General features: G+C 43.7%; 1 protein-coding gene across 14 annotated transcripts in view; it reads right to left on the reverse strand.

Annotated features, from left to right (window-relative positions):
- Positions 1 to 20,099, reverse strand: part of Cpeb3 (cytoplasmic polyadenylation element binding protein 3) — a 188,642-nt gene that overhangs the window by 146,865 nt on the left and 21,678 nt on the right. For 9 of the 14 annotated variants that reach the window (XM_042262928.2, XM_076562899.1, XM_042262950.2 and 6 more), the window contains exon 2: positions 5,140 to 6,161. In XM_042262928.2, coding sequence (XP_042118862.2) covers positions 5,140 to 6,150 — 1,011 coding nt within the window. In that variant the 5' untranslated portion in view covers positions 6,151 to 6,161. Of the gene's footprint in view, positions 1 to 5,139; positions 6,162 to 6,386; positions 6,537 to 7,079; positions 7,227 to 9,084; positions 9,261 to 20,099 lie in introns of those variants that run through there. The other 5 variants (XM_076562859.1, XM_076562864.1, XM_076562867.1 and 2 more) reach the window with 4 other exon arrangements.

Genomic DNA, 20,099 nt, shown 5'->3' on the forward strand with positions numbered 1-20,099 from the left:
AGCATGGGGGCCTGTTTAAAAAGAACAAATATTAAAGAGCCACACCTGTGGCTCACTTTTTGTTTTGTTTTGTTTTGTTTTGTTTTGTTTTTCGAGACAGGGTTTCTCTGTGTAGTTTTGGTGCCTGTCCTGGTTCTTGCTCTGTAGACCAGGCTGGCCTCAAGCTGCCAAAGATCCACCTGACTCTGCCTCCTGAATGCTGGGATTAAATAAAGGGGTGCGCCACCGCTGCACCATCTTTTGGCCACTGTGGACACCAAGTGTACTGTACACACACACACACACACACACACACACACACATACACACACACACACACACACTTAAAAATAAAATCTCTAAAAAAAAATAAGTATTCATGAACTAAACTTCTCAATTTAGGCCAGGTATGGTGATGCATTCCTGTAATCTAAGCCCTCAGGAAGAGGAAGCAGGAAAATATCAGTTCCATCCAGACCAACCCTGGCTAAAGGTGTGACTATCTCCAAACAACAACAAAACAAAAATCAGGCACACCTTTAACTCTAGCATTTGAAAGGCATAGAGACTGGGTGATCTTTGTGAGTTCCAGGCTAGCCAGCGCTACACAATGAAAACCTGTCTCATAAAGCGAAACACAAAGAAAACCTCAATTTAAAGAAACCAAATATATCCAGTCCTAGAAAAATGATTTAAATAAATGCACAGAAATGAAATTCTGCCTGTTGAGAAACAAGATACTTGGATTTTTAAACATATTTGACATGGGGCTGGAGAAGTGGCTCAGTGGTTAAGAGCACTGGCTGCTCTTCCAAAGGACTTGGGCTCAATTCCCAGCACCCACATAGTGCCTCACAACCATCTGTTACTCAAGTCCTAGGGGATCAATCTTCTCTTCTAGCCTCCAAGGGCATGGAGGTAGTGCACAGACATACAGACAGGCTAAACCTGAATACACATAAAATTTAAAAAAAAAAAAATTTTTTTTTTTTTTTGGTTTTTTGAGACAGGGTTTCTCTGTGTAGCTTTGCGCCTTTCCTAGAACTCACTCTGTAGACCAGGCTGGCCTTGAACTCACAGAAATTCACCTGCCTCTGCCTCCCAAGTGCTGGGATTAAAGGCGTGCGCCACCACCGCCCAGCAAAATAAAAATTTAAAGACAAAACAAAAAGCATACTTGGCACAGTTATTAACACAAACCAAGTCTGGCAAATCTGCAAGCAAAGCACAGCCTAGCTATTGTTCGGTTCCAGTTCTGCTGCTCTTAAGTTGCTTTGAGGGCAGATTTCACTCTGTAGCCCAGGACGGCCTCAAACTCATAAGTAAACCTTCTGCCTCAGCTCCTGGGGCTAAAATCACAGGAATTCTGGATCTAAAACATTTTTTAAGGAACAGGATTTTGCCAGGCTGTGGATGGGGAACGCCTTTAAATCTCAGCCTTTGGGAGACAGAGGCAGGGGAGGGAGATCTCTGAGTTTGAGGCCAGCATGGCCTACAAAGCAAGTTCCAGTACAGCCAGAGCTACACAGCGAAGCCCTGTCTTGAAAAAAAAAAAAAACTAATTAGTTTTTGCCAGGCATGGTGGTGCACACCTTTAATCCCAGCACTGGGCAGCAGGAGGCAGAGGCAGGCAGACCTCTATGAGTTCAAGGCCAGCCTAGTCTACATAATGCATTCCAGGACAGCCAGGAATATCAGTGTAGAGAGAAACCTGTCTCAAAACAAAACAAAACCACAAACAGGTTTTTCACAGTGTTGGCCAAGGCATCTTCCTGACTCAGCCTCTTGACTGCATACAGGTGTGCACCATTCAGTCCAACTACTCTCAATACAATGTTACTTCAAAACCTTAAAGGTCCAGCTGGAGAAGTGCAGCAGGTAAGAGCAATTACTGCTCTTTCCAAGACCCACATCTGAAAGCTACTGAACATAATTCTACTTTAGGGAGTCCGATGCCCTCGTCTAGTCTCGGCAGGCACCTGCAGATGCATGGCATATACTCACACAGACACATTCCTATAAATAAAAAAAATATCAAAAAAAAAAAAAACCTTTAAAGGACCATTTTAATAAGAAGTAAAACAAACACAGAGTACATATAATTTTTCTTGAGGCCAAAAAATTTTTAATTTTAACCAAATGACTCAATCATTTTTGCCCATTCAATAGTGCTACCATCTATTACCAAAAAAAAAAAAAAAAGTACAAAGGTGTTTTGCTCTTACTAGCATTATTATAATGGTTTGTTGAGAAATGCTGGCAATCTTCACACTACTACTCAATATCAGGGACTGGTGGTGTGTGTGTGTGTGTGTGTGTGTGTGTGTGTGTGTGTGTGTGTGTGTGTGTGTGTGTTTGCACACATATGCACAGTCCAGTTGTCTTCCTCTATGGCTCTCACTAGTTTCTGAGACAGGCCCTCTCACTGAACCTGGAGCTCACTGACCAGCAAGCCTTAAGAGACCCTCCTGTCTCCCCAGCATGGGCCAGAACAGTTTTTATGCAGATGCTTCAGAGCAAAATTCAAGTCCCCATGCTTTCGTGATAAGCACTTAACCAACAGCCATATCTCTGGCACCTCCATGATTGGTGAAATTTTGGATTATATTTCTTTCCAATCACCCTCCCCAAGAAATTTTTGTTGTTTTTCAAGACAGGGTTTCTCTGTGTCCTTGGCTGGCCTGGAACTCAATCTATAGACCAGGCTGACCTGGAACTCACAGATCCTCAGAGTGCTGGGATCAAAGATATTCGCCCATGTAAGACCTAATCTCCTTTTAAGGTGCTAATTAGTAAAGACTGATCATATTCAATAGCCAGATACAATGCCAGATAACTGTAATCTCACTTGCCTGGGAGGCAGAGGTAAAAAGACCACTTGAGTCAGGGGTTCAACAACACTCTGGGCAATGTAGAAAGACCTCAGATCTCAAAATAAATAAGGAAAAAAAAAGTTTGTATTCAGATTAAATAAACTCCTGAGAATTCAAGACAAGAATTTAAGGGAGACTGAAAACCTGTCAATCAGTTTGATCCCAGAATCCACATAAAGGTGAATGAGAGAACGAACTCCACAAGGTTTTCCTCTGACCTCCAAACATAAACCAGGCATGCAAGCTCAACTGCACTGGCTCTCGCATACTTACATGCACACTTACATGCACGCACACACAATTATTTTAAACATTAAAGAGGAATCTAGATTATCTTCTCTGAGTGGGATTGGATAGAAAGCCTCAGAATCAAATGAGGAACTGTGAAGGCAGAGGGCCTCTCCAAGTGCCAACTACAGCATCTCCTGTCCTGCTCGCCGTTCTCCACCTACAGAACTAAGGCCGTTGCAAAGCATCTCCGTTTGTTAAAATAAGCGTTAGAATGGAAAGAAATAAGATATGAGTATGCTCGCAGGTAACCCTAGCACCTGGAAGGTTGAGGCAGGAGGATTGGGAGTTCAAGGTCATCCTCACCAAACAGCATATTCTGAGACAAGCAGAAGCTACGTAAGACCCTTTGAGAAAACTAAAAATGTACCTTAATATTACGTTAATATTAATATTCTTGGAAGACCCTTTTGAAGTCATGTGAGAGCCTTGCACACTGAAGCCTCTCCTCAGGACTAAGAGTGTAGCTCCACAGGGAATGTGCTCAGCATGAACGCGACTTGGGCACCAGCCTGAGCACCACCCGGGAAAAGCCCCTAACCCAGACAACAAAACTCCTAAACACAATCTAAAGGTTTCATGGACCTCCTTGAACTGTCGAGAACAAAAGTTCTTGCTGTAGCCTTGTGATTTCCTTGGGACATGACAGGACCCACCCCCCAACATCTGAAAGGTAAAGAGGAGCAAATTGAAGCTCCAGCTGTACCAGATTCTACCTTGGTCCAATTGCCAGTCTATCATCTGTCATCAGGGGTCAAAGGATTCCTTTTCTTTCCTTTTTTGAGACAAGAACATGGACGTAACCCAGGCTGAGCTGGAACTCCCAATCCTATAGCCCAGCCTTGGTGCTGAAGTACAAGCTCTCACCACCACGCCCAGATTTTCTCTCACAACAGAGCCTAAAAGCTTATGGACAAATCAATTCACAAGTGCCTGGTAAGCCTGTCAGACTCTCAGCACCCCTTTCTGACCCTTCCTACTGCTGTGGCTACAGACTAATGAGAAAGCGACAGAAACAGGGCACTTTCTCCATTCAATATTCCTGTCCGGAGCACTTCCTGGATTTTTCATTGGCATTTAATACCAAGGCATAAGACTCATTTTTCATTAAAGTTGCAAGACTTTCACTTTGCCCAGTTTCAAATGGTGTAATTGATCTGCATTGTCTTCTTAAATAACCCGACTGGTGAAGGACACTGCAGCTTTAAATATTTCAGTGCTAGCTAGCACATAGACTCCATTGCAATATGGCTCTGAAGGTCGTGTCCTATTGTCTGTCTCCTGGAAAAAAACCTAAATCCTTCTTTTAAGGAACATGGGAATAGTCTCCCTAGAATTTCCACTCTTCTACTTCCGTCCCGTATAGTTCAGGGTGTTTATTGGAATCTCACACTCAATTTTCCTGGCAAGGGCCATATGCTGATTATTAGTGATTCCAGCGCCTGAGTGAGACATAAACACATGTGTTCACATTAGTTTAGTTGGGCATATGCAACTATTTGAAATAGCACCACTCAAAGGCTATTAACCGCTTTAAGAGTAAAGCCAGGGTGGTTTGGGCGTGGATGGCTTTCCGGCACCTTGAGCCTAGGATTGCGTAACCTGAAAATGTGTAGCTACTTAAAATGATAGGAATCTCAGCCTACTCCTCTTGGGACTACTCCGCACCTGGCTGTACAATTGCGGCTTCGTTTGTCAAAGAAAGCCAAAATAAGAAGCACAAGCACAGTGAAGGAAGAAATGAACTGGAAGAAAAGAAAAAAAAAAAAAGGCCCTTTTCTGCCCAGCAGCAGTCACAATGTTCCCCCAACCTCACCCCCCACCCCCACCCACATTGGGAGGAATAGTCCCAATGAACCCAAGATTTGAAGGGAGCTGTACTTTGCCATCCCTTCTAAATAACAGCGGGTGGAGCGATTAAAAAACAACAACAAAAAAAAACCGGGAAGGGGGGGAAACCGGCGGGAGGAAGGCGTGTGCAAGAGCACGGGGGTATTACCTGAAAAGGCAACAGATTGTTACCATTATCGGTCCGGAAAGCGTTATCCTCCATCCAGGATTTGGAGGTGAGCGGGGCCGCACGAGGGAATTTGGGCGGTGCGATCACATTGCTGGAGAAGGGCTTTTTGAGCGGCGAGATGGGGTTAAGCGGGGAGGGTACCCCCACACCCACGCCCACACCCACGCCGACAGCGCGGCGAGGGTCCCGGCCAGCCTGTAGGCCACCCCACGGGTTGGACGGGGCACTCCAGGCGGCGTTCACGCTTTGGTGCGTGTTCCAGCTGGACGAGGCCGAGGAGGCGGCGGCCGCGGCAGCAGCGGCTGCAGCCGCCGAGGATGAGGACGGCTTGCTGGTCATGATGGGTTGGTGGCCGTAGGCGGCGGCGCTCCTCTGCGCATAGGGCGCCTGGCTGGGGCTGGCGGGCGAGCGGCGTTGCTGCGAGGGCTGCGCCTGCGGGGGCTGCGCGGGCTGCGGCGGCTGCGGCGCGGGCGGCGGCGGCTGCTGGTGGTGCTGGGTCTGCGCCAGGCCGATCTGCGGGGAGAAGGTGCCTCCGAAGACCGGGTTGACGTGGTGCGGGAAGTTTTGGAAGAGCATGGTCCCGTTGACCGGGGTGATCCCCTGGAAGAAGCTGTCCTCTACCGCGTTCGTCGTGCCCGTGGACCAGGTGCTGCCAAAGGACGGCGACAGCGACGCTCCGGGCGCCGCGGGCTCCTGCGGCGGCGGCGGCGGCGGCTGCTGAGGGGGCTGATGGAAACTCAAGCCCGGCAGGAGCGGCGACTCCATCTGCATCTTGTCGGGGCCGTTGGGGGCTGGCGGGGCCGAGGCGGGGCTGAGGGCCGGCACTGCGCTACTGTCTTCGGGCTTGGGGGTCTCTGAGGAGAGGGGCGTGGACGGGGCTTCGGCTGCGCCGGGCTCGGGCTGGAGCTGTTGCTGCTGCTGCTGCCGCTGCTGCTGCTGCTGAGACTGGGGCTGGGTTTTGCTTTTGTCCATCAGTAAATCATCCTGCATGGTTTGCGCAGCTGAAACGGGAAGAAAGAGAGATGCGTTATTGTCAGTGTGATCATGAATGCCCTCACTGAAGCGGGCGGGTGTTTTACTTGCGAAAATCCAGTGCCACCGCCACTAGCCAATTGCAATGCAAATCCATAAGCTCGCATTTAGAAGAGCAGGTCGGGCTGGAGAAGGGGGGTTGGGGTAGGAGGGCTCGAACAAGGTCTCTAAAAACACTCCGAGAGCGTCTTCACCCTTTCTGACGTCTCTGTCCTTTTTCTGTACTAGTGAGAGATGTGCTTATAAGACAGAAAGACAGCAATTTCGCCACGTCTCTTTCCCCTTCACCGGAACTCCGAGCGTTCATCCTGCGATGAGAAACTGATTCTGGTTCCTGTTTTTTTCCCAAGCACCACCCTCCCCCAGCTATTTGCATACGTCAATAAATAGTGCTGCGTCCTTCAGCAAGGTTAAAAAGACGTGATACACGACCCTCTCTTTTCCCCTTCCCCAGCTGGAGCACTTTTAAAAAAAGAAAAGAAAAAACAACAAGAAAAAGACAGCCCTCTTGATTAGCAAACTGCCTTCTTGCTGCGGATAATTGTTTCATTTGGCTGCAGCGAACCACGAGAGAGGAAATCTTAGGCATTTGTTGGAAGAACTCAGCTGCACAATCATTCTCTGGCCTCTCAGTAGCGGCAGCTACTCCATTTTGTTAGGAGACGTTTTAATATAAAAGAAAACCCAGTTTTTAAAAAAGAGGAAAATCGCCGGGCGTGGTGGCGCATGCTTGTAATCCTAGTACTCTGGAGGTAGAAGCAGGAGGATCAAAAATTCAAGGTCAGCCTTGACTACTTAGCCAGTTCGAGTCCAGCGTAGTATAAATGAAAAAAATGACTCAAAAAGAAAAAGGAAAGAAAAGGAAAAAAGAAAGAAAAGAAACCTACTGAAACGTTTAGACGTGTTTGCTTCTTATTACTCTAAGGATTGTGGTTTTTCTGCTTATTCTCCAATTTTCTCGTCTCCAATTCACCGCCCAAGAGATTTCCTGGCTTCTTGGCGTTTCAGGTCTCAACGGGAGCCTGAGAAATTCTCTGCAGAGTGGAGAAATGCTTCTGGTTGGATTTGAGGTCAGAGGGAGGGAGGTGGGGAGAGAGAAGGGAGGGAGTCTGTGAGATGGAGTGGGGGCGGGACTTTAAAAATGCATCTGAGATTTAAGTAGACAGTCAAGATAATTCTGGGGTTGCCAGATTTTCATTTTTGAATCCTCCTGCTGCTGCCTCGGTCACAAGACTGGCAAATTTAGAATCCATTCTTTTATCACTAGTATTAACAGTGAAAGACTATGGTTTGACGACCCTGAATTACCATATGCTAGCAACTGTTAAAAATAGAGGAGTACAAAGTCCCAAATTCTCATCCATTGTAATTATAGTACATTACCCTCACTGCTTCATTTAGCCATATAAGGAGTGTATGGTATTTTCCACTTCACATACAAGAGCTATATTCACCTCTGTCATACAACCTGTTTTCTTACTCAAGGATGAAAACAGTAATCACTCAAAACCAAAAGATTTCCATGTGTGTAGTTATCACTGAATTAGCTTGTCTCAGAATATGTTAATTGCTTTAAATATCTGAATATTACAGGGCTGAGACCTTGAAAACAAATATTTTGAAATGTTAAAGGAGCTATGACCAAATATATAATTATTTTTAGATGTTTCAGTACAATTGCAACAAAGTGATTAATATATTTAATACAGTTAATTAATTCATATACTGGAAAAGCATCTTTCTTGGGACATTTGTAAAAGGGCATTCAGAGACACACAACAGCTCTGCCATTGGACTATTCAAGATAACTCTTAAAATGGAGGTATCTCTCTTAACTATTACACAAAGGCTATCAGACAAGAAGTTGGATTAACTATTCTGTTTTATTAAAACTATCACTAAGAGATACCATCTTTCACTTCAAAGTTTCATATACAAAGAGCACAGTGGGCTTAGGGAAATATTTCACTTCTCAAACACCTTACTTGCCTTTTTATTCCTCTCTTCCCTGCCCAGTCCCCTCCCCTAGAAAAAAGCCCAGCCCAGGATAATATAACATGCACCAGGGGTTGCCTGCTACTGTCAATGTAGCTTGCTTTAGATTGCTCTTATGTTCCTCGGTTCCCTCTATCTAAAACAATGGCTTTGATTAGTATTATGAATAGTGCACAGAGAGAGTGAACCTTGCATTCAGACAGTACAAAGTTCCATCACTACCAACGAGGATGGTCACAGAGACATTTTCATACTTCCTTCTTACAATGCTGCAGGAGACCATTATACTTCTGGAATTTGAGTGTTTGGGTGAGCTAGAATTTTCTTTACAATAGCTATATCATCATGGCTGAAATATGTATTGGATTATAATTTTAGTATTACCCAGCTTTTCTTATTGTTTGTATTCAACACTTTTTGTTAATGCCTTTAGCTTAAACTGCATGCTTTTGATGGGAAAAAATGCTGTACTTTACCACCCAACCAAGCCAAAAAGTAAATTAGACTCAGAATATTTTATAATGGCTTTAATTAATAGTAATACTACCTCATTAAATTCTCAATGTTATAACAAAACACTCCTTTATTTTCTCAATGCTCTTTAAAAATAATACAAATTTCACTTAATGTATAAATTCACTGTCAAGGTCAAGACCCACCTTTTAATAAATAAGATATTTTAAACAAAAGCTAAGTCAGCAATTAAGATAAAATTTACAAAGTCAATATGCAGTATCCTTAAATAACTGTCTGTATAATTTGCTTTGGAGGGGTTTTTGCTTATATATAGCAAAGTCTGAGAAATAGATGCCTGTTCCCCTCCCCCACCACACACAATAGATCGGCTTTTACATGCAATAACCCAAATTCAGGTAATAAATTCATAGCAGCAGTTACCTTTAAGTGTCCAGTTTTTAAGGATCAATAAAATGAAAAATGAACAGTATTTATTTCTTCTTTCGGGGTGATTATGTGACCGCTCTGGAAAAGCACTTTGACAACTGTAAGAAGAGTGGGCATGCGCACACAGAGGACTGTGGGGGCTGAAGTCCTTCACAAGGTACTCTGCCCGGCTTCAGCACGTTCAACCGGGAAAGGAGGAAGCCTCGTAAATACAGATTCCAAGGGGGAGAGGTGGTGCCCGGATTATATTAGAGCCTCCTAACCAATCTAAATCAGGAGTTGTTGAAATAAAAGAAGGAAAAATAAACTGGGTTGTCAACTTGATTTAGGAAGCAAGGCTAAAAGAGAAAGTAGATTGTAGGACTGTGAATAAATAGATCCAGCCGAGCTACCTTAAATGGTATTATGATGGTAATGGCTGGGTAGCCAGCAACAGGAACCCTACTAGAAAGAAAGAGATTAGGGTGTGGAAGAAAAAAATCGACGACGGAGAATCACTGGAGAATGACAAACACTTAAAGCCCCCACCCCCAGTTGCTTTGTTCTGTTTTGAGACACAGGAGACAAGGTTTCCCTACATAGCCCAGGCTAACCTGGATTCTCTGGCCTCATCACCCACCAGCTGGGGTTATAGATATGTACTACCTTATTTGCTTAAAGAAAACACTTTTAATACCGAATTTTAAAAGTGCCTTAATACTAAATGTGCTCCTGACCTTGGAGGTAAAAATTAGTTTTGATGGAAAATGTCTGACATTTTATCTCCTAGAACTGACCGACTGAGGAGACAGGCGCTCCCTATGTACCACCTGATGACTTGGAACTGGCTGTGTAGATCAAGCAGGCTTTAAAGCTGCACCAGTCCCCGTCTTTGCTTCCCCAGTGCTGGAATTAGAGGCTTGTGCCACCACGCCCAGCTCAGGACTTCTTTGTATTTGAATCTTGACTGGATGAGCAAAGCCCACTTCATAATCCCAGCACTAGTAAGGCTGAGGCAACAGAATGACTGTGAGTTCTGGAACAGCCTGGGCTACACAAACCAAAAATGGGCTGGGGAGATAGCTTAGATGATGAAGTCCTTACTCAATGAGTATAAGAACCTGAGTTAGAGCCCCAGAACCCATTAAAAAAATAGGGAGGTTGTAAGGGTGGTGGGCAGATATGAAGGGACTGGGAGATGGATAGGATCGGGATGTATGATGTGAAACCTACAAAGAATCAAAAAGTCTACAGCTGTATCACCATGACCTCAACAGATCTCCTCTGATCTAAGCAGAGATTGGTTAGTATTGGGCTGGGAGACTGCCTGAGATAACTAGGTACTGTAGGCTCCTGGCCTCCCCTTCTTTCCATTTTGGCCACAACAGAGGGCCACTGCATCATGCCCCCACACCCATCTCCACAACAGGAAAAAAATTAGCAGACTGTTCCTCAGGAAGGACACCTGAGTTGGACCTCTGGCTTCCACTTGTACTTATTCACACATGCACATACACACATACATACACCAATGCAAAAAAAATTCTACCTGTATGATCTGAGTCAACTCACCTTATTTTTGCCTGATAAAATGAAAGTCTACTTTGCATTACTGATATAGTGATCAAATAAAATTCAACTCTTTCACTGAAAAATATTTGATAACATATTAATTAGTAAATAACTTAAAACCTTAAGAGTATAACTGCATTGGACAATGACTTCTTTGTTTAAGATTAAAAAATACATATAGTTTCTACTTGGGGGAAATTGTAGAGGGACATATTTGGTTGTTTTTGAAACTGGAGGTCATTTAGCCCAGGCTACCCTTGAAATTGCTATGTAGCTGAAGATGCTCTTGAACTTCTGACCCTTCTGTCTCTACCTCCCAAGTGGTGGGATTACAGGTGGTCCCACACCCAGCCTATTATTTTTTATTATTAAACTTAGTGTATAATTGTCCCTATTTTAACATAATGATTTCGGGCTGAATCTCACAACCTATTAACATCAACTGTCATTATGTATAGCTCCTGAAAGCAATAACTCAAGAGCTAAGCTTGCTCACGTAGGCAGAAGATAGTGTTTCTTGTGGGATCTGGTTCTATGCCATTTACCCATGGGGTTCAGAGTAAATGTCAGCTGAGGACTACGCTGACTGCACTTAGAATTGAAAATGCTAAGCATCATTTACAACTGTCTTAATTTTCTGTTTCCCTTTCTTACAAGTCAGAAGGAAAGTTTATCAGAAAGTACCAATTTCCATTTTTTAGTAGTCTTTGTTTCTAGTTATTTTTTTCTTCTGTCCTTCCTTTTAGTTTTTGTTTGTTTTTGTTTTAGTGAGTTTTGTTTTGTTTGAGACCACATCTAGTTTATGCAGTGCTGGGATTACAGGGGGTGCCACCACATCTGGTTTATGCAGTGCTGGGATTACAGGGGTGTACTGCTGTGGAATAATGTTTTTGTACACTGGTTTAATAAAACATTGATTGGCCAGTAGTCAGGTAGGAAGTATAGGCAGGATAAGCAGACAAGGAGAATTCTGGGAAGAGGAAGGCTGAGTAAAGAGACACCAGCCTGCAGTCCAGGGAGCAACATGTAATGGCACACAGGTAAAGCCACAGAACATGTGACAACATATAGATTAACAAATGGGCCGAGTTTAACTGTAAGAACTAGTCAGTAGTTAGCCTGTGCTAATGGCCAGGCAGTTTTAATTAATATAAGCCTTTGTGTGTTTACATGAGTCTGAGCGGCTGTGGACTGGGCAGGACATAGAAAAACTTTCAGGTACAGTGTACCACCACATCTGGTTTATGCAGTTCTGGGATTACAGGGGTGTGTCACCACATCTAGTGTATGCGGTGCTGGGATGAACTCAGGGCTTCATGCATGCTATACAAGTACTCTTTCAACTAGACTACATCCTTAAGCTGTGCCCAGTTATTTCTTCCCTTGGGTTTTGTTTTTGTTTTTGTTTTTGTTTTTTTTCAAGACAGGGTTTCTCTGTGTAGTTTTAGTGCCTGTTCTGGATCTCACTCTGTAACCAGGCTGGCCTCGAGCTATTTTTCTCTGTGTAACAGTCTTGCCTCCTGGCTGGCCTCAAACTCACAGAGATCTGCCTGGCTCTGCCCCCCAAGTGCTGGGATTAAAGGTGTGTGCCACCGCTGCCCATTTTAGTTACTCACTTCAAAGTACAGTAAGTGTCCAGGTAAGTATGAGTAGTGCTCATAATCACCTACCAAGGTCAAAAACAAAGTTTATCTTTTTCTAGCCTATGAATTACCAGTAGATCTGTACTTGGAGTCAGCTGGATTAATAAATGTTTAAGTAAACCATTTCAAACATACACCTGAATAATAAAACAAAACAAAATGGATAAAAATCCTTTAGGGGGGAGGGGTGGTAGGGGGCTAGGTAGCAAGATCTCCAAAGGCAAGATCTCCAAAGGCTGGAGCTAGTGTGAATCCTCCTGTCTCAGCCTCCGAAGTGTTGGGATTGCAGGTACACACCTCTATATCTCCTACTTAAATGGTTAGGTTCCCCCACCTCCCGCCCCCAAAATAACTGGAGGGCTGGGTGGTGGTGGTGGTGGTGGTGGTGGTGGTGGTGGTGGTGGTGGTGGTGGTGGTGGTGGTGGTGGTGGTGCACGCCTTTAATCCCAGCACTGGGGGGGGGGGGGGGGGTAGAGCCAGGCAGATCTCTGAGTTCAAGGCCAGCCAGGAGCCAAGACTGTTACACAGAGGAAAATAGCTCCAACAAAAATACCAAATACATATCAGGCTAACATAGGAGGGCCCTCAGCAAGGACAAAGGCTCTCTATTTGGTTGTTGTGTGTGTGTGGGGTGTGTGTGTGTGTGTGATTCATATCTGCATATGTAAACACACATGTAAAAGTCAGAGGGTGATGACACTGTTTTTTGTTTCGCTGGGTTTTTTTTAATTAATTTTTTATTTTATGTGCATTGGTGTTTTGCCTGCCTGTATAACTAGGTGAGGGTGTCAGATCTTGGAGTTGCAGACAGTTGTGAGCTGCCATGTGGTTGCTGGGAATTGAACCTGTGTCTTCTGGAAGAACAGCCAGTGCTCTTAACCACTGAGCCGTCTCTCCAGCATGGTTGGTTTTTGGCTGTTGTTCTCCACTTTATATTGAGGCAGAATCTCTAGCTCACACTTGAACCTAAGATGGCTGATTCTGCTGGTCCAGTTAGCCTGCTTGGTCCAAGACTCCATCTCTGTCCCCTAAACTCCAGGAGCACAGGCAGAACCGCCTTCCTAGCACCTCATTTTGTATTTAACCAAAATAGCCAAATACATTTTTTTTTGTGTGTGTGACAGGATTTCTGTAGCCCAGGCTGGCCTTGAACTTAAGTCCTCTTGCCTCTGCCTCCCAGGCATGAGCCACCACACCCAACTCATGTATACCTGTTTGGGCTAATTTCCTCTTTCATTACTATGTTTATAAGCAGTATCCTCTTCTATGATACTGCTTATAAACATAGACAGCGTGTAGGTTTTCCATATGTACACTTTTTCTTTATTTTTATTTTTTTTTTGTTTTGTTTTTTGTTTTTTAAGACAGGGTTTCTCTGTGTAACAGCCTGGCTGTTCTGGAACTCACTCTGTAGACCAGGCGGGCCTCAAACTCACAAAGATCCCCCTGCCTCTGCCTCCCAAGTGCTGGAATTAGAGGCGTGTGCCACCATGAGCTGGTTTTCTTTCTTTCTTTTGAGATGTCTTACTATGTTGTTCAGGTTAGTCTCAAACTTATGGGCTCAAGTAATACTCCTGCCTCAACTTCTAGCAACAGCACTGGCAATACAGTTGTGAACACAGCTGCCTTCCAAGTATGAAGGACAGGTGTGCACCACCATTCCTAGCTCAATATATAAGAGATGAATGAATGAAAAGATGGATTTACTGATAAAGGATATCATTTTAGTATCTAAAGTAGCCAAGATTCTAGGATAAACTATACTTCACTTAGAAGGACTGGGTATCTACCACAGTCACAGTCACAAGTCTATAATCCCCAACACCTGGGAGGTGGAGGCAAGAGTATCAGATGTTCAAGGTCATCCTTAGCTACATATTAAGTTCCTGGACAGCTTGGGCTACATGAGACCCTGTCGCAAAAAACAAAGAAAATTCAACAACAACAACAACAACAAAAATATGACACCAATGTGAAGGGGACCACCCAGAAAGAAAGTGGCCAGAGAGGAAAAAGAACAAGGAAGGGTAATAAGTAGGGCATATATAGTCAAAGTACATGCTGCATGTGCATTAAAATGGAGAATAAAGCCCATTGTTCTGTACAATGGAGATATACTGATCTTGGAAGTATTGAAGTTTAGAAACCTATCCAGAACTGAGAGTGCATTTTCAGGGGTGCAGTGTTCACCTCATGCGTGCAGGGCCCTGGAACGGATCCCCAGTACCAAAGGAAAAAAAGAAAAAAAAAATCCATAGGAGTATCTTCACAGAATTAACGTAAACAACAATTTACTTGTTGAGTACTGAGGATTGAATCCATGGCCCACACACATTAAACACATATTCTGACCAGTGAGCTATATCTCCAGCCTCATCAATTCCTTAAAGCAAATCACAAAAACACTAACCATAAATAATAATAACGAACTGAACTAATTGAGAATGTGTTTAGCTGGGTGGTGGTGGCATACCCTGTCTGGGGGGAGGGGAGGGTGGGGACAGATGTTTGCCACTGGGCCTACTGGCCTTTGCTTACAATCCCAGGTTGAAGCAGGAGGGAAGGATGGTGAGGGCCCTCAGAGACGTTGTTAGGTAAATAGAGCTATAGAGTTCAGCAAAAGCATTTGATCTGGAATGAATCATGGTAAACTGTGCCATGTAAACATTGCCTAGGAAAGGATTGTAGAATTAAGGAAACCTTGGGGTACTGTACAAAGTAGGTGGCAAAATCCTCAATTTTCTAAATCTTCAGAGAACACATCTGTATTCCCTCTCTTGGTGAGGTCCAGCATCTTCTATCATTTAATTCTTTTGTTGTTGGAGTCTCTCATCCCTTTCTCTTCCAGGTATCTATCCTTGGTTTGTAAGAATCCTTTATGTTCTCTGATAATAAGCCTTTGATTGGAATATAGTGATAGATAAGATAGATAGATTGATTTTTGTATACACTCTTCCATTATGTGGGTTTTCACTCTAATACTAAAAAGTAAACACATTTTTGTTTGGATTTAGTTTGGGTGTGGTGTGTGTGTGTGTGTGTGTGTGTGTGTGTGTGTGTGTGTGTGTGTGTGTGCGCTTATTTGAGGTAAGGCCTGCCTGGGACCTTCTATGTGACCGAGTCGGTGGCCTATCCTGTTTAAGGGCACCACCCTCAGTCTCGTCCTCAGAGGTAAGAATCTAGGCAGGATTCTGTCCTTCCACTTCTCCCTCACTGAGGAAGTCTAACTGGTCACTAAAACTTATTCATTCTGCCTCCTAGATTTCTGCTTGCATCCCTTTTTCATTTTCAGACAGTGGAATCCTGTCTCTTAGCTAACTACACGAACAATTATGTCTCTCATATAGTACCCTTCCAAATATGGCTTCCATACTAAATCTTTTTTTTTTTTTTTTCCGAGACAGGGTTTCTCTGTGTAGCTTTGGAGTCTGTCCTGGATCTCACTCTGTAGACCAGGCTGGCCTAGAACTCACAGAGATCCGCCTGCCTCTGCCTCCTGAGTGCTGGGATTAAAGGCATGGGCCACCACCCGCCCGGCTCATACTAAATCTTGAATCATCTTTTACATAGGTTTTCCATGGTATGGTCTTCATGAAACTCTATCCTCCTGCTGTAAGAGTACGATATATCCTCCTACTTTTCTACCCAGCCAAGCCAGTCTTGGCATCTCAGTCACCATGTCCTTGTCTTTTGCCTGCAATACTTTCTATCTCTTGATAATCTGCTTCTACTCACTTCTGGAGGCTTTCACTGACCATGTGGACTCTAAGGACAGTGTTCTTCATGCTTTGTTTCCATGTCTGTTCTTGCTGTGGAGGTGCTGGACAAGAGTTTGTTGACCAATCAAAGAACAAGATATGTTTTGACTCATAAAGGCTGAGAGAACTTTTTAAAGTTAACATTAGATGGGGCTGGAGAGATGGCTCAGAGGTTAAGAGCACTGATTGCTCCTCCAGAGGTCCTGAGTTCAATTCCCAGCAACCACATGGTGGCTCACAACCATCTGTAATGAGATCTGGTGCCCTCTTCTGGCCTGCAGTCATACATGCTGTATACATAATAAATAAATAAATCTTTAAAAAAAAAAAAAGTTAACATTAGATGAAGAAAAACTCTTACCATTACAGGGATTTCAAAATTACTATATAATATAATGTTTAATATAATTAATCTACACTTTCTCCTGTTGCAGGATATTTATTTCTAGGATTTTTCCAAATCAATTGTTTCCTTGAACCATATTTCTAAAGATGGAATTATTCATTTAAGAGGGAGAACATTAAGGTTTTGACATATGTTAACAAATTCCTTAAGAAATGTTGTCACTTCAGACTTCTACCAAAGAAGAACTTCTGAAAAATGAAAACGAGCCAGGTATGGGGGTGCATGCCTGTAGTTCCAACACTTGAGAGGGGGACAGAAGGACCTGAGGTTCAAAGGACAGCCTCAGCTATGTGGGGGCTACACAGGACCCAATCCCCAAAATAAATAAAATGTGATGAAGGGGAGGGGCAAATCAGAGCAGAGTATAATCACACACATACATGAAAATTTCATAATAAAACCCACTACCTTGTTTGTTAACTTAAAAATAAAAATAAATGAGATAAACTATATAATGGATGAATAGTATATAGAACAAAGAATAATATAGTCCTTAATCTGATATTAACCAAGGTCTTCTGGATGAGCCAAATAAGATTAAGTCACTTTCATCATATTCATGATGAAATACACACACACACACACACACACACACACACACACACACACACACACACGTGGTTGGTATGTAAAAATAAATGAATAAAAACTTAATAAAAAATAAAACAAGAAAGGAAAAAAAATACAGACACACACACACACACTCTTCCTACTAGGCAACCTGGCTGATCTGGAACTCACTACTTCAGACCAGCATTGAACTTATAGAGATCTACCTGCTTCTGCCACCCCAGGGCTGGGATTAAGTTGTATGCCAACATACCAAGTCTGTCATTTAAACTTTTCTATTATTACTTTACTATTTTATGTGTATAGATATTTTTGCCTGCATGAGTGCCTGTGCACCCTTGGAGGCCAGAAGAGGGCATTGGCCCCCCCTAGAACTGCAGTTACAGACAGTTGTGAACCACCATGTGAGTTCTGGGACTCAAAGCTGGGTCCTCTGGAAGAGTTACCAGTGCTATCAACCACATCGAGCCCCTTCTCCAGCCCCCCAGGCCTCCGTGTGTGTGTGTGTGTGTGTGTGTGTGTGTGTGTGTGTGTGTGTGTGTAGGAGGTGCTCATGTGTGAATGGTGTGTGGAGGTCAGAGGCCAATCCAGGTCCTTATTTCCCACCCTGTTCAAGGAAGGATCTGTTTGCCGCTGTGTGGACCAGGTTAGCTCCCACAAGCTTCTGGGAATGCTGTCTCCATCTATTATTGCACACTAGGAGCTCTGGGATGACAAAGGCAAGCCACTGTTCACAGACAGACATAAGCAGGCTTTATGTGAGTTCTAGTGATTTGAACTCAAGCCTCACACTTGAACAGCAACTACTTTACCCAATGAGCCATCTCCCCAGCCCTCATCTTTGTTTTCAAATCATTTTCTATGCCATGCTGGAGCTTGAGTCAAGGGCATTAGTCAACATGCTGCTGGTTATTTCCCTCCTATTCATTTTGAGTCTCCAAAGAAAGAAAGCGCAAGGTATTATATATTTTTACATAGAGTTTATTCATTAAAAGTTTGTGAGGAGGATAAGGGTACAGTTTAATGATAGAGCATTCTCCTAGCATGGTCAAGGTCCTGAGTCTGACTCCTAGCACTGTTTATTTTATTTTTCCCAATTGTGGAGCCAGGGAGATGACTTAGCAGGTACAGGCACTTGCCACCTAGCTTGATGACCTAAATTCAATCCCTAAAATTCACTTGATAGGAGGAGAGAATCAATTTCCAGAAGTTGTCCTCTGACCTACACACACACACACACACACACACACAGAGAGAGAGACAGAGAGAGAGAGAGAGAGAGAGAGAGAGAGAGAGAGAGAGAGAGATGTAAAAAACAAAATCTATGAAAATGTGAAGTTACATCAGTATCTAAATTTTCATTCTTGTTTGTTTGTTTGTTTGTTTGAGACAGGGTTTCTCTGTGTAGTTTTGGTGCCTGTCCTGGATCTCACTCGTAGCCCAGGCTGGCCTTGAACTCACAGAGATCCGCCTGCCTCTGCCTCCCGAGTGCTGGGATTAAAGGTGTGCAGCACCACCACCACCACCACCACCACCACCACCACCACCACCACCACCACCACCACCACCACCACCCAGCTAAATTTTTACTCTTAAAAAATTGTTACATGGTATTTTTTTAAATTTGACCCAATGCAAGTTGAGTTCCCCTCATCATAATGTTTTCTCTTTTTCTCCTTTTTCCTTTCTTCTTTCTTTTCTTTTTTCTCTTTCTTTCTTCCTTTCACTCTTTCTTTCATTTGTTTTGTTTGCTTGAGATGAGTTTCACACAACCCCTGCTGTCCTCAAACTCCCTCTCTATGTAGCCCAAGCCTGGGCTGTCTTTGAATTCCTGATCTTCCTGCCTCTATCTAAAGTGCTTGGGTTACAAGCAGGCACCACCACACTTAACTATTTTTTTAAATTGTATACATATGAGTGTTTCCCTGAATACATACATGTGTACCACCTGAGTGCCTGGTGCCTGAGGATGCCAGAAGAGGGCCATGGATGTCCTAGAACTGAAGTTACAGGTGGTTGTGGGCTGCCTGATACGGATGCTGGGAACTGAACCCTGGTCCTCTGCAACAAAAGCAAGTGCCCTTAACTCCTCCAGCCTGGTTTTTTCATTGTCTTATTCTCATCATAGTAACTTGGTCAGTTATAAGAACTCTCTGGAGAATATAAAAACTATATAATTGTTTTGTAAAACAGATAAGGCCAGGTCTGGTGTTTATGCCTGTACTTTAGAGGAGGAGCAGGAGGATTGCTATGAGTTCTGGGCCTGCTGTAGAGTGAGACACTGTCCCAAAACCCAGATGAATGGGCTGGAGAAATGGCTTAGAGGTTAAGAGTCCGTGCTGCTCTCCAAGAGGACCTGAGTCAGGTTCTTATATTAAGAAGCCCATAAAAGCCTGTAACGCCAGCTCCAAGGGATCTGACACTCACTCTTTTCTGGCACACATGTGATAAACACTCACATACACATTAAATTTTTTACAAAACCAGACCAACATATCCAGGCATAGTGGCACAAGCCTGCAATCTCAGCAGTCAGGAGGCAGAGGCAGGAGGATGAATGTTGAACTGCAGGAGTACAGCACCACACCTGTTTTAATTCATTTCATTTGGCCCGTGCAATAAACCTTTGAGATAAATACTGCTACACTCTTTAACAGCAGAAGTAAAAGAGGCAACTTAGGTGATTTCCCTACTCACACTCACAAACGGTTGGCAGAGCAAGGGCCTAATTGCAGGTTGACGCCAGCCCTGTCTTTTGTTTAGTAGCTCATACAAACAGTTCCTTTTCTCCACAGTCCACACAGCCACAGAAACAGTTTGAGTTTCCAAGGTGTGGAAAGAAGGCAAATTGTAGCATGAATCTTAAAAGTTCTTATTGATAAAATCAAACCCAGACGAGTTATTGGGGTCCATGCTGGTAGATCAGAGAGACAGAATAAGCCACAGCTATCTCACCTCACCAGTTCCTCAGCTGGTCCTGTTTCCTCAGACTGGAAGCCTCTGAGTCCTCATCCAGAATGAATCTCAGCTGAACTGTGTTGCTCCAAAGCCTGAAAGCTTAACCAGGCCAAATGCTTAACC

The sequence above is a fragment of the Peromyscus maniculatus genome, chromosome 1, assembly GCF_049852395.1.
Source record: "Peromyscus maniculatus bairdii isolate BWxNUB_F1_BW_parent chromosome 1, HU_Pman_BW_mat_3.1, whole genome shotgun sequence".
In the NCBI taxonomy this organism is placed as follows: Eukaryota; Metazoa; Chordata; class Mammalia; order Rodentia; family Cricetidae; genus Peromyscus; species Peromyscus maniculatus.